Below are 11,645 nucleotides of genomic sequence, written 5' to 3' on the forward strand. Positions count from 1 at the left end.
AAAAAAAAGAAATTTTTCGCTGTGCTCTTTCGATAGCTATCTATTAATTTATTTTTATTTTTTCCATTATTACACAACTCGTGTGGTTACCTGGTAAGGATTCCAAAAGTTCAAAGGCCACTTCTCTAGAGTAACTAAAAATAGTGCGTACATGTACATGCAATAATTGGTTTTATAATCACGAAATACAAGTTTATTTTCTTTTTCCAGACATGGCTCGCTCAGTGATTGGTATGTACATCGTAGGATTCTTCTTCATCTTCATCTCTTTCTTCACCGGTGTCGCTGGATGTTGGAAACGCTCCAAAGGAAACATATTGGCCACTGGCCTATTGCAGATGTTGGCCGGTAAGTATTCTTCACTGCTACTGGAAAAGCAGTCTTTATTACTTGCATTTGATTTCGTATACCCTGTCGTCTTGTTTGTAAGACTCCATAATAAAAAGATTCTCATTTCTCATTATACTATACGGATTGCATAATTGCAGTACATCATACATAAACTATAACATCATTTATCGATTTAGTGTTAGTAGGGCTCGACCGATGGCATTTTTTGGCCGATGGGCCGATGCCGATTGTTGGCCGATTGTTCAAAGATGGCCGATGGCCGATTGTTTCCCTCAAATGGCCGATGGCCGATGCCGTTGGCCGATGGCAAAAAAAAAAGTTAAAAAAAAAATAATTTGAATTCTGATATTTTTAATTATGTTTTTCGCAATCACCAGTTGCGACAGGACCCTACTCATTGGAGTTATTGTTTCTAGAAACTGCTCCTGTCCCCCAAACCTGCCATTCTCCTGGGCGGTTACGTGTGTATAGTTGTGTGTGTGTGTGTGTGTGTAGGCGCGCATGCATGTAAAGGCTTATGTGTGCGTTGACCAGTGCATGCACGTAGGCGTGTGTAAGTTCTTGTGCATGTGTAGACTTGTGTGAGCATAGACTTGTGTATGCACATAAACGTGTGTGTGTGTGTGTGTGTATGAGCGTGTGTAGGACATGGACGCCACCGACCAGGAGAAGCGGATTTCGGGGGACATTGCTCAGGATCGGATGAGTCGCGCCTGCGGAGGACGGTGGGCGGGAGTGCTGCAGAGTCGGGGGGAGGGAATAAAATCAGCTTAACGTCAAGGACAGTCAAATGAGAACAATAAGCAATCGTGATTGCTCAAAAGAAATCTAACAGAAATAAATTTATAAGTTTGTCAGGGATTTAAAGGATCATTGTGTCAGGCTAGGACTAGGTCGGCACGACATATGTGACCTAGAAGGTGCGTACGTGACAGGGCGAAGGGGCTACGAGACCCAAAAACTGCATACGTGCGTCCCCAAGCCCTCCGTGTTGACCGAAGGTCAGGCACCCCCTATAAATAGAACCCACCGGAGAGAAGGGGGAGAAGACCGAAGAGAGAACAACACAGTTGCGGTCGCGGAGGCTGCCGGTTTTTCTACGGGACCAAGCGAGGTCCGAACTGAACTTTAGGAGCGGGAGAGTTGGGTCCGTGATCCTGAAAGAGAACTGTAGAGACGGGAGAGATTGTGCCCGTCGTAAAGGTGGACTGTTACGAACGGGAGAGTAGTGCCCGGTCCCCAAGGTGGATTTACAAAAACCGTGAAAGACTGAGCACCGTATATGGTATCAACGTGTACATATGTGAATAGTTGTTGTGTACATAGATATAACTAAATAAATCGATTTTTAACCCAGAATCTGTGTGCCGTGGAACCTAACTCATTGATTCAATTCACTTTACTTCCTTTCTACGAATAATGAATTGTAATCACAAAAAAAATCAGATTTCGACCTAAATTTCTATTTTATGAGTACATTCATATGTACCTAAAAAAATATTACCCTGAATTGTTCACATTACCGAAGTACATCTATCTACAAAATGGTCATCTTAAACGACTATGTACTTCTGCCAACGTTCGTATAACTTTTCGGACTCCTGGAAGAAATTTATCGCAACCTCCTGTAAGGCCTCTAGCGCTGCTGCTTTAATTTCATCGTGGGGAAGAAGGCGACTTTCATGTTGAGGATGCACGGTTCGATTGGTCAATACTCTGATATGACAAACAAATAACATAACGTTTCGTCAAACTTAGCTCCGTGTGACTTTTACCTGTTCCCAGCAAAAAAAAAAAAAAAATCAATGACGCCGCTTTCTTCTGCATCACAGAACTTAGCAAAAATGGCTTCCAGGAGTGTTTCCAAAAGTTATATGAACACTGACAGAAGAAGTACATAGTCCCTCAAGGTGACCTTTTGAAGGTGGATGTGCTTCGGTAATGTGAACTATTCTGGGTAAGATATTATACAGCTTATCCCCCGAACTTTTGGAGCGTAATACGTACAATCTGTATAGGGTGTAGTTATGCTTCTCCTTTTTTGACTGCTGTACGATGGAAAACAAAGAACAAGAGAGAAAAAAAAAAGAAGAAAAACAAAGAGACTGTTTGATAACCAATTTATTTGTTTTTTGTTTTTTTAAATTGAATATATATATTGAACACTAAGATTTCATTAATATTGTAATAATGTATGGATTTAAGTACATTAAACATAGTTAAAAACATTAAATTATGTTGTTTAATCATTCAAAAAAAAATTAAGAATAAAACTATGAAACCGTCAACAAATTGCACAATTAAAGTGGAAAGATTGCACGTAGACTTTTTTAGTCATCAAATTAAACAAAAAAGGTAACAGATAAATTACAATGTTAAATCATAATAGGAATATTTTTATACTTATTTAAAATTTATGAATAGAAAAGTTTGCATTTTTTATAAAAGCGAAACAGTGACATAAATTATGCGGAAAAAAGAAATAGTCATGAAAAGAGCGAGGTTCTTAAAACGCAGCTACAATAAACAAACTCAATATTTACACCAAGTTAATAACTGAATACATATACTTCTTGATCTGATGTTTGCACACGTAATATTGAACAAATTGATTGTTTAATCTTTCATGAAGCACTACAAACAAGTTCAAATTAAACTTTTCAAAGTAACAATAATTTTCTGAAATTTAAAAAATTGCATAATAGAAAATCCTTGAAACTTTTCTATAACATATTATTAAAAATATGATGAAAACGAAAATGACTCATTCATTGATTTTATATAAATACATAAAAATAGTTACTTACAACAGAAAAAAAATCGATCGCTATTATTGATGCAAAGAAGATGGCGCATTACGAAATATAGGTAAAACAAGTATAAGAAATACGCAAAATGACATTTCTCGACCAAAATAAATAATCGCTAATTATTTAAGAAATACTTGAAACGACGAGGGTGGGTTAGGAGGGTCACCCTCTGATTTTGGAGTAACTCACAACATTAAACTTCGGTCACAAGTTCGGCCTCATTTTTTTAGTACAGAAACGCTACCACCAACGCTTCGAGAGATTCTGAATCTACTTCAGCACTATCGAAGAAAAAATTCAAAACTCCCTTTGACTTCCGAATTACGTCACCGTTCAAAGCGTCTTTAATCAATTTCTTACATTAATGCTCTAAATTCTTCCTAAACAATAGATAAAGCTTGAAAAAAATATCTCTAATTTTATGAATAGTGTTAGTTTTAAGCAACTAAGAAGTACAACTAGAGTTTAATTTCAGAAATTGAGGGAGCGGGATGAGGTGCACGCAAGCGTTCTCGAAAATACAAAAAATAGTCGTAAAAAATAGAGTTCAAAACAATCATGAACATTGAGCTGAAAAACCCTTTTAAAACTTGCACCCGAGTTTGTTTTGACGTGCAGTGGCGAATTTTAAACGTAGCAAATGTTGCAATTGCGCGAGAAGCCCCATAACCATAGGAGCACCGTAAGAGTTACAAAAACGCTTATGATAAATGTTTCACAACTTCTGTGATAGAGAAATAGGGCCTCAAAATGCATTTCGACGGGCCCCAAACTTTTAATTCAGCCGAAGCGATACAGAAAAGAATGCATTACTGTGATTCATATTTCAAATATCGAAAAATTAAAAATTACCGTCGGTTCAACGGGAATCTAACAAAATGAAACAGAACCGGTTTCGCCATCTCAAATTTTTTTTTCCATGATCTCCAATTCGGCAATATATCACCAAATGATCGTCAGTCTGAGACGCTATATTAGTTTTCCATTGAAATAAGTAATAAATAGCCACAAAAGATGAGTAAATAGGCTTTTTAGAACACCCGATCGAAAACAAAAAAGGGAAGTGCACAACTGGAACGTACGCACCCCCCACATGCAAAATTTTAGCCTTCTACAGCTTACCATTTTTGGGTTATGACTTATGAGAGGTACACACGTACATCCAGCCGCAAAAAACAACGCAATAATTAACTTGCTTGGTACCTGAATGCAGTATTAAAAACTCTTTCAGGTGTGACTAAATAAGAAATTCATATTGAAATTTAAGTAAACAACTTTATATGAAAACAATAACTCCCTTTACTTTGTATTAAAAAGTAAAACAACAAAGGTCCTTTTTTTTTTCAAAAACATCGGCCAATTCCATCGGTTTTTCGATGTATTTTAAGGCCGATGGGCCGATGTTTCCTGCAAGTTAGCATCGGCGGCCGATGCCGATGGCAAAATTGTTGAACCATCGGCGCCGATGCATCGGCCAGGCCGATGCATCGGTCGAGTCCTAAGTGTTAGATGGAGGAAGATCTTCTGTCCCATTTTTTAAATAGCGATATATTTTGAACAGTTAAATCGATATTATTGATATTCGGAAAAAAGATAGATAAAATCATTCTTAGTAGAGGTGCGACATCGATGTCGATGTTTTGGAAACATCGATGATTTTGTTAAAACATCGATGTTTTTAACATCGTTGTTTTTGTTAAAACATCAATGTTTTTAACATCGATGTTTTACTTTCGATGTTTTCGGAACATCGATGTTTTTTCGATGTAGATGTTTTTGTATTATAATTAAAAATCATAGTAAAATTTGCTCCAATTTTCTCCCTAGGTAATTAAATTTACATATGGAATTGCTCCAAAAATTTCATTTATTTGTGCACATTTAAAAATATTTATTTTTCTGTGTAAAGTATTATTTTTCGGAAAATCACTACAAGATAGTAAAAGATAACTGGAGGGTGAGGAAGAGGTCAAAGCTATTGTAAGAACCCGACACTGGTAGTATGTTGCCAGTTCTTGCAGTCGATTCTAAAACTCCAATTCTTGAACTAATGGAGAATCCTATATATTACTACGGTGAATATTATAACTGTACAAATTCAGAACTGTTAAAAGTTGTGTCGAAGTATTTGATAGTGATGGTGACTTTTGTTTCTTCGGAAAGAGTTTTTTCTCTGCCTGGTGGAATAGTCAGCGAAAAGAGAAATGCGCTTAAACACCAAATATTGGGGGTTACTTATCGTCTACCCAGGGACGGATACAGACTAACATTTTAGGGGGCTCATGCTAAAGAGTGACCCTCCCCCTTCCTCAATGAATAAACTTATGGTTTTTGGTAAGAAAAATTTCTGAAACTGCTTAGGTGTTTAAAAAATACCACATCGGTCAGGGATATGGCACCTAATAGGACAAAAACCTCACGACTTAAATTTTATAAACAATTAAAAGAAGTAGTATTTCAAGTATTTACTTGTAAAAATAATTCAAAAACTGAAACAAAACTGAAATCATTTACATTTTATCCATAAAGTGTTTGAATACAATGCGAACGGATAATATTGTCGACGTTTTAGGGGGGGGGGGGGGTCATGACCCCTATGACCCTCTCCTTCTATCCGCCACTGCCTAGGTGGGCACCCCTGCGAGAGCCTATGTATAATGAGGTTTTGCGCTAACACGACACTCAAAGTTTACATTTCTTGCACGAAACTAAATCCTAAACACTGATTTAAACTAATAAACTATTTACAGCTTATTTAAAAATAAACTCAGTACGACTAAAAACTGAACTGTCTGAAAATTACAACAGAAAAAAATTCTAATCTATAGAGACTTTACATCAAAAAAAAACATTTACGGACTCAAGTGTTTTATCGATTGAAGCGATGCCTGAAGCTTTGGATATGGTTTGACAAAAACTATCGTTGATTAAATTTGTTGCTTATAAAAAGTAAACGGGCGTCAGACACTTCTTTATTACTTTTCATTATACTGGTTCCTGAACTCAGCGCCGCAGACTAACTGTCTCAAGAAAAGCTATTTTTACTGTCTACATATTTTAAATACATATGTTATAAATAGAAAAGTGACAATTAATATCCCCCCGCCCCCCCCCCCCCAAAAAAAATCGAGAACTACTTATTACTGTTTCTTATTATGGTTTCGGTCCGACCTTTTTTTTTCAGGCAGTCATTTTTACTACTCAAATGCAATGAACCTTGAAACAGATTACAAAGTATTGTCGCAGATTTTGATGGGAGGAGGGGGTCATGATCCCATCCCTTCCTCCTCCTTGTATACACTTCTTACGGTTTCGATCAAGTTTTTTATTTTTTCGAGCAAACATTCAAATATTGTTGCGGGTTGGGGGAAGAGGGGGGGGGGTGTTATGACCCCCCTCACTTGTATCCGCCACTGCGTCTACCCTCAACAAGCCGTCCCCCAATTACTCACAATTTGTGTTTAACGATATAGCACTAACAGTTCAAAACATATTTCTTGCTCTTAATAATAATTGTCAGAATTAATTTTGTACTTTTAACATATTTGCACGACTCTTTCTCCTTATACAACTGACTGTAAGTGCTATGATATATTTTTTCGCATATTTACCTAGTTTGTATTAATTGTTGCATGTCTTACCATTTTTTGTCTTATCACAGTACCAAGATATTGCGAAATTATTGCTATTAAATTGTATTTATGATTTGCAGTTCAGTAGTTTCAATATATTCGTGAGGTTCGTATTCTTTTGTATTGCTTAAATTAGACGCAATGTCCTGATCCATAAAGAAACATTTGTCAGAGATTATCATCTATGTGAGTTTGTAGTGTAGTATACTAAAACATGTATGTTAAATATTGACAAACAGATCGACGTTTTTTGGTCGATGTATCAGTCCTATCGATGTTTTAATTTCCAACATCGATGTTTTGCCATCGATGTCGCATCACTAATTCTTACCCATAATGCAATTACAGCTGTAAATTTAAACGGCCCCAGGTGCTTCAATGCCACTCGCATACATTGATGACGGTATATTTGTGTAAGGAACCCTTCATTAATTACGTAAGGATGATTTTGGCATTTTTTGACCCCCCCCCCCTTCCCCCATGTAAGGGTAAGTAAGATTTTTCAAACCCCCCTCCACCTCTATTTTACGTAAGATTCCATTCCGTTTTTCAAAATAATAAAATAAAGAATCTTACATCACTGTAATCGTTATCAAATTAACTTTTTATTTATTTATTTTTTAAACCTTTTGTGTGAAGAAATATTTTCTAAAAGGAATCTAAACTGAATGTTTCTTCGATAAATATATTTTGCATATAACGCGATACTTATTAAAAATAAGACATGCGATTCTCTTATTATATTTTACACTTCTTTGAAAAACAAGTAAAAAACAGCTCAACCTAATGTGTTTTTTACTTTCCAGAAGCAGCAAATGAAATATGATCCCTGCAGAAGGGGACTAACATGGAGTAAATAAGAAATTGCAATCGAGAAGTGTCATTCCACGGAAAACTAGCATTTTGTCCCGCACGTGACGCCACATATATTTCATAAAAAAAATAATACTTCAAAATATTAATAAACAAGGTTTTTCTGCTAAGCAAATTACCAACTTATGTGTGATTTCTTAATCAAAACATTTCGTCATTACCCTTTATCACTTTTTAATGAAATATATGAACCATTACGTTCGAGACAAAGGGGTGACTTTTACGTGGAATGGCCCACAACCACTTGATCGCGCGATTTCGAGTATGAAAAATCGATTTAGAAAATATTACGTAAGAATGGGTCTGACCCCCCTCCCCCCCCCAAGTAAAGGTATGTAGAGATTTTTCTAACCGCCCTTTCCCCTAGGGACCCTTACGTAATTAATGAATGGTTCCTAGCAGTATAGAAAATGTTTCGCTCCTATAACTTTGAGTGTTTTTTCTGAAAAATATAAACGAAATTCGAAATATGATTACACATGATTTTACTTTTCGTTTTTGCACCAATTTCAAAAATTATGATTCAATGCCAAATTGATTATGCCCAAAGAATAAAAATATTGTTTACTTTTTAGAGCAATTTCTAGCTGCAGTTTTGAAGTTTTTTGACTCTCAAACAATCGTTTGTCTATAATATAACGGCTGTTGCGCCAAAAAAAAAAAGAAACTTTCAAGTTTTTTTTTTTTTTAATTTATTATTATTATTATTATTATTATGTCTTACGTTACGAAACACCGGATTTGAAGTGTCCCTTGATAATTTTTGACTGTATAGTTTTAAGTGGTTTAATAACTCAAAAGAAGACAATTGTTTTCGCAAAATTCTTGAAAATCGCAATTTGATTGTAAGCACTTTGTTTATGAATGTTACTATGTTTGAGATATATAACTACCTTTGTGCTGAACAGTAAAGTAACGTCTAAAAAGCACAAATTCGCAGTAATCTGCGAATTTATGCTTTTTAGACGTTGTTAATTTTACTGACGTTGTTACTTACTATGTTTGTTCTAAAATTGCACAGTGATTCTGACGTTTACTATTTTCATTTGCATTTTAGCTCTTGTAGATGCGGGGGCGATGGGCTTGTGGCATGGAGTTCACTACTACGATTATCAGAAGCTCACTGACGAAATGTCCTACTACAACTGGCCTGATGTAAGATTACAAAGATGGTTGAAACCTTTCCTATACGAATTTCGATTAATTTTTATTTCGCGTGTGTAATTTACGATCTTATCTGGAGAAGCTTTTTACTTACCTTCTCTGATGATTTTTTTTTCTTAAAAAAAAGCTTTTTTTGAAGGGGAAAAATTTTTTTTTCAAAACAAATTTCTTTTCCAAAAAAAAAAAAAAAAAGAGAGGAAAAAAAACCTAAATTTACTCACTGTGCTGTGTACCCTACTTTAAAGTCTCTTTTCCTAAGCAAAATAATAATAATAATAATTAATTTAATCAAGTTATCACTTTTTTTTCAATTTATTTACTGTTTTTTTTTAATTTTTAAAAAGCATTTTAATTTTAGCATGTAAAATTATTTTATTGCAAAGAGAGAAATGTGGTGCAAGCAGAATTATTACTTTGAAATGAAGACTCAAAAATTAGCGCTTCTGAGAAAACTTAAGCAGATATAAAATCTAAACTGAAAAGTTAATTTGTTTCGAATAAACTTGATTTAAAAGTACTTTTGTCGCAGCAAACGTTCATGAAAGGATTTTTGAATTTGATTGTTTTAAAAGTGTTTTCGTGATAAAACTTTTTAGCTCTAAATGATCTACAAACTTCCAGAAATTCTAAACATAGTTTTAGTTTTTTTATTCCAATAGCAAATTTTTTTTTAAAAAAGCGTTAGAAATGCTCTTTGCCGTGCAGAGCTAGTAAGTGATTTATTTATTGAAGTAAGTTAGAGATTAATATTGAATCAAAGTGAAGTGGATTCAAAGCGAAAATAATTTAATTGTGTATTAAATTTTTAATTTATTTCTATTATTTTCATTCCAAATCTTTATTGTTATTCATTTCTGTTCGGCAGCGGAAAAAATGAACTTCGAAACACTTTTTTTCTAACCTAAAACGAAAGACTCAAAATCTTCTTAGTTACTTTTTGGTTTTTAATATATACTACTTTTTATTTTTTAGGTCCTGAAGTTGAATGGCATAACTCAATTTTACTATGGGTGGTCCTACATCCTCGCTTGGATTGGTGTTGGCATGTGCCTACTGACTTCCATCTTGTTCCTTGGAGCTGCCTGTTGCGTCGTCCACGAAAAGAAAGCGGAACAAGCCAAGAACATGCAGTACCTCATGCCTGTCTACCCAGACAAAAGGCAGCCTTACGGATATGGGTATGCCTATCCAGGGCCTTATTACACACACGGATCGCAATATGGTGGACCTTACAGCTATTAATGTGCCTTACTAGAGGCTGTGCCAATCGTGGACCAAACCTCACTCTCCTTTTACGATGAATGGAAAGCGTTCCACAAAAGTTGCGAGAGCATCTGCTTTTTAATGAACAGAAAAGTTGCTTTCAGGGATACCGTGAATTTATTTTGTGTTGTGCATGAGAGATTTTATTACATTACAACATCTTTTTTTAAAAAACAAAATTGGGTTTTTCTACTCAAGTGACTTAACGCAAAGAATTTTCCACAAAACAGGAAATTACCATCAGGTTATACAAAAGCATGTGTGAGCATGCCAAAAGTCATTGATACAGGTAAGACTAACAAAGGGTTATGGTACTATCAAGACTTTTACTTCAGGTTTGGGTACGTTTTCATACGTATCGCAAATGCCTCTGGTTTTAAGCAGGTGAAAAGCAACTCTTGCTACAACACAGCCAAATGATATTGTGTTTCAATTTGACTTTTAAGACTTTGAAGTTCGTTTTCCTTGTGGACAGACCTGTTAATATAAATTATTTTAAAGTTGTCAGAAGATCCGTCCTTGCTTTAGTGTGAGATCCTTTGAAAATTTTTGAATGTGTATTTTAGCATTAGTAATAAGGTCATCTATGTTTTCATTATAATAATTCAAATATTATATTTTTACTGTTTTGTAAAAAAAAAAAAAAAAAAATATGCAAGAGTAATTTCTATATATATTTAAAATTTAGCATGGTAAGCTATCAGTGCATAGTTTCAATCATTCCTTTTCATTGAAGACTGAAATTTTTAGCTTTTCAATATTTTTTGAAAGAACAAAGTTTGAAAATATTTCTTTACATTTTTAAGTTATTTAGTGTTTGATGAATGTAAATAATTAGCATTTTATGTAAATACATTTTTCAGTTTTTATGCTAGTGATCAGCCCAATCATCCTCAACATTTTTGGATTTTCTAAATGAGTTTCATTTCAAATTTCGCTCTTTAAGTTGTAAAATAACTCATCTTGATGATATAATTACTTAAGTTTATTAAAAATGTAAATATAAAACGGTACCTTTTCGAAAAAGAAAACAAAAACGACAGAAGAAAAAATACTTTCGATGTATGCAACTTAAATTTTAACTTCTACCGTACATTTCAATAATTGTATTTAATATTTTACTCTAAATGGTTATGCGTTTATTTAATGTGAAAAAAGTAAATAGTGTATGTCCAAAATGTTGCTTTTATTTTTGTATGTGTCTTTAATTTATCCTTTTACAATCATTGTTTTAGATACTTCTTTTGTGTTTCTTTTTCAATAAAATATATTTAGAAACATAGAGCAAAATGATTTTTCAATTATATATTCTAAAACATGGGGCAAGCCAGAGTTGTCAATTTTATTCTCTTTATTTTTTATAAACGCTTCCAAGACATATGAATTTATTTACTGCTTTCAGGAGCTCTAATCTCGCTTCACTCCGCAAACAGTTGCAATCTCGGATTTAATCACCATTTGGGAGAATTCCACAATTTGAAATAAACCGCGGAAACCCGAACCCCGAAATTTTGGATAATCCTAGCAACTTGGGAAGTGAAGGCCTAAAATT

The 11,645-nt window shown here is 34.4% G+C and overlaps 1 protein-coding gene across 1 annotated transcript; it reads left to right on the top strand.

Annotated features, from left to right (window-relative positions):
* Window positions 1–212: 212 nt before the first annotated feature.
* On the top strand, window positions 213–11,375 carry LOC129232528 (uncharacterized). Its single transcript, XM_054866667.1, has 3 exons — window positions 213–348; window positions 8,724–8,821; window positions 9,803–11,375. The coding sequence occupies exons 1-3, from the start codon at window positions 213–215 to the stop codon at window positions 10,070–10,072; spliced, it is 504 nt and encodes a 167-aa protein (XP_054722642.1). The 3' UTR covers window positions 10,073–11,375.
* Window positions 11,376–11,645: the final 270 nt, after the last annotated feature.

The sequence above is a fragment of the Uloborus diversus genome, unplaced genomic scaffold, assembly GCF_026930045.1.
Source record: "Uloborus diversus isolate 005 unplaced genomic scaffold, Udiv.v.3.1 scaffold_1237, whole genome shotgun sequence".
NCBI lineage: Eukaryota > Metazoa > Arthropoda > Arachnida > Araneae > Uloboridae > Uloborus > Uloborus diversus.

Coding starts and splice junctions, on each gene's coding strand:
- LOC129232528 (XM_054866667.1), top strand. CDS start 213: ATGGCTCGCTCAGTGATTGGTATGTACATCGTAGGATTCTTCTTCATC. Junction 349..8,723: donor CCTATTGCAGATGTTGGCCG/GTAAGTATTCTT, acceptor TTTGCATTTTAG/CTCTTGTAGATGCGGGGGCG. Junction 8,822..9,802: donor CCTACTACAACTGGCCTGAT/GTAAGATTACAA, acceptor TTTATTTTTTAG/GTCCTGAAGTTGAATGGCAT.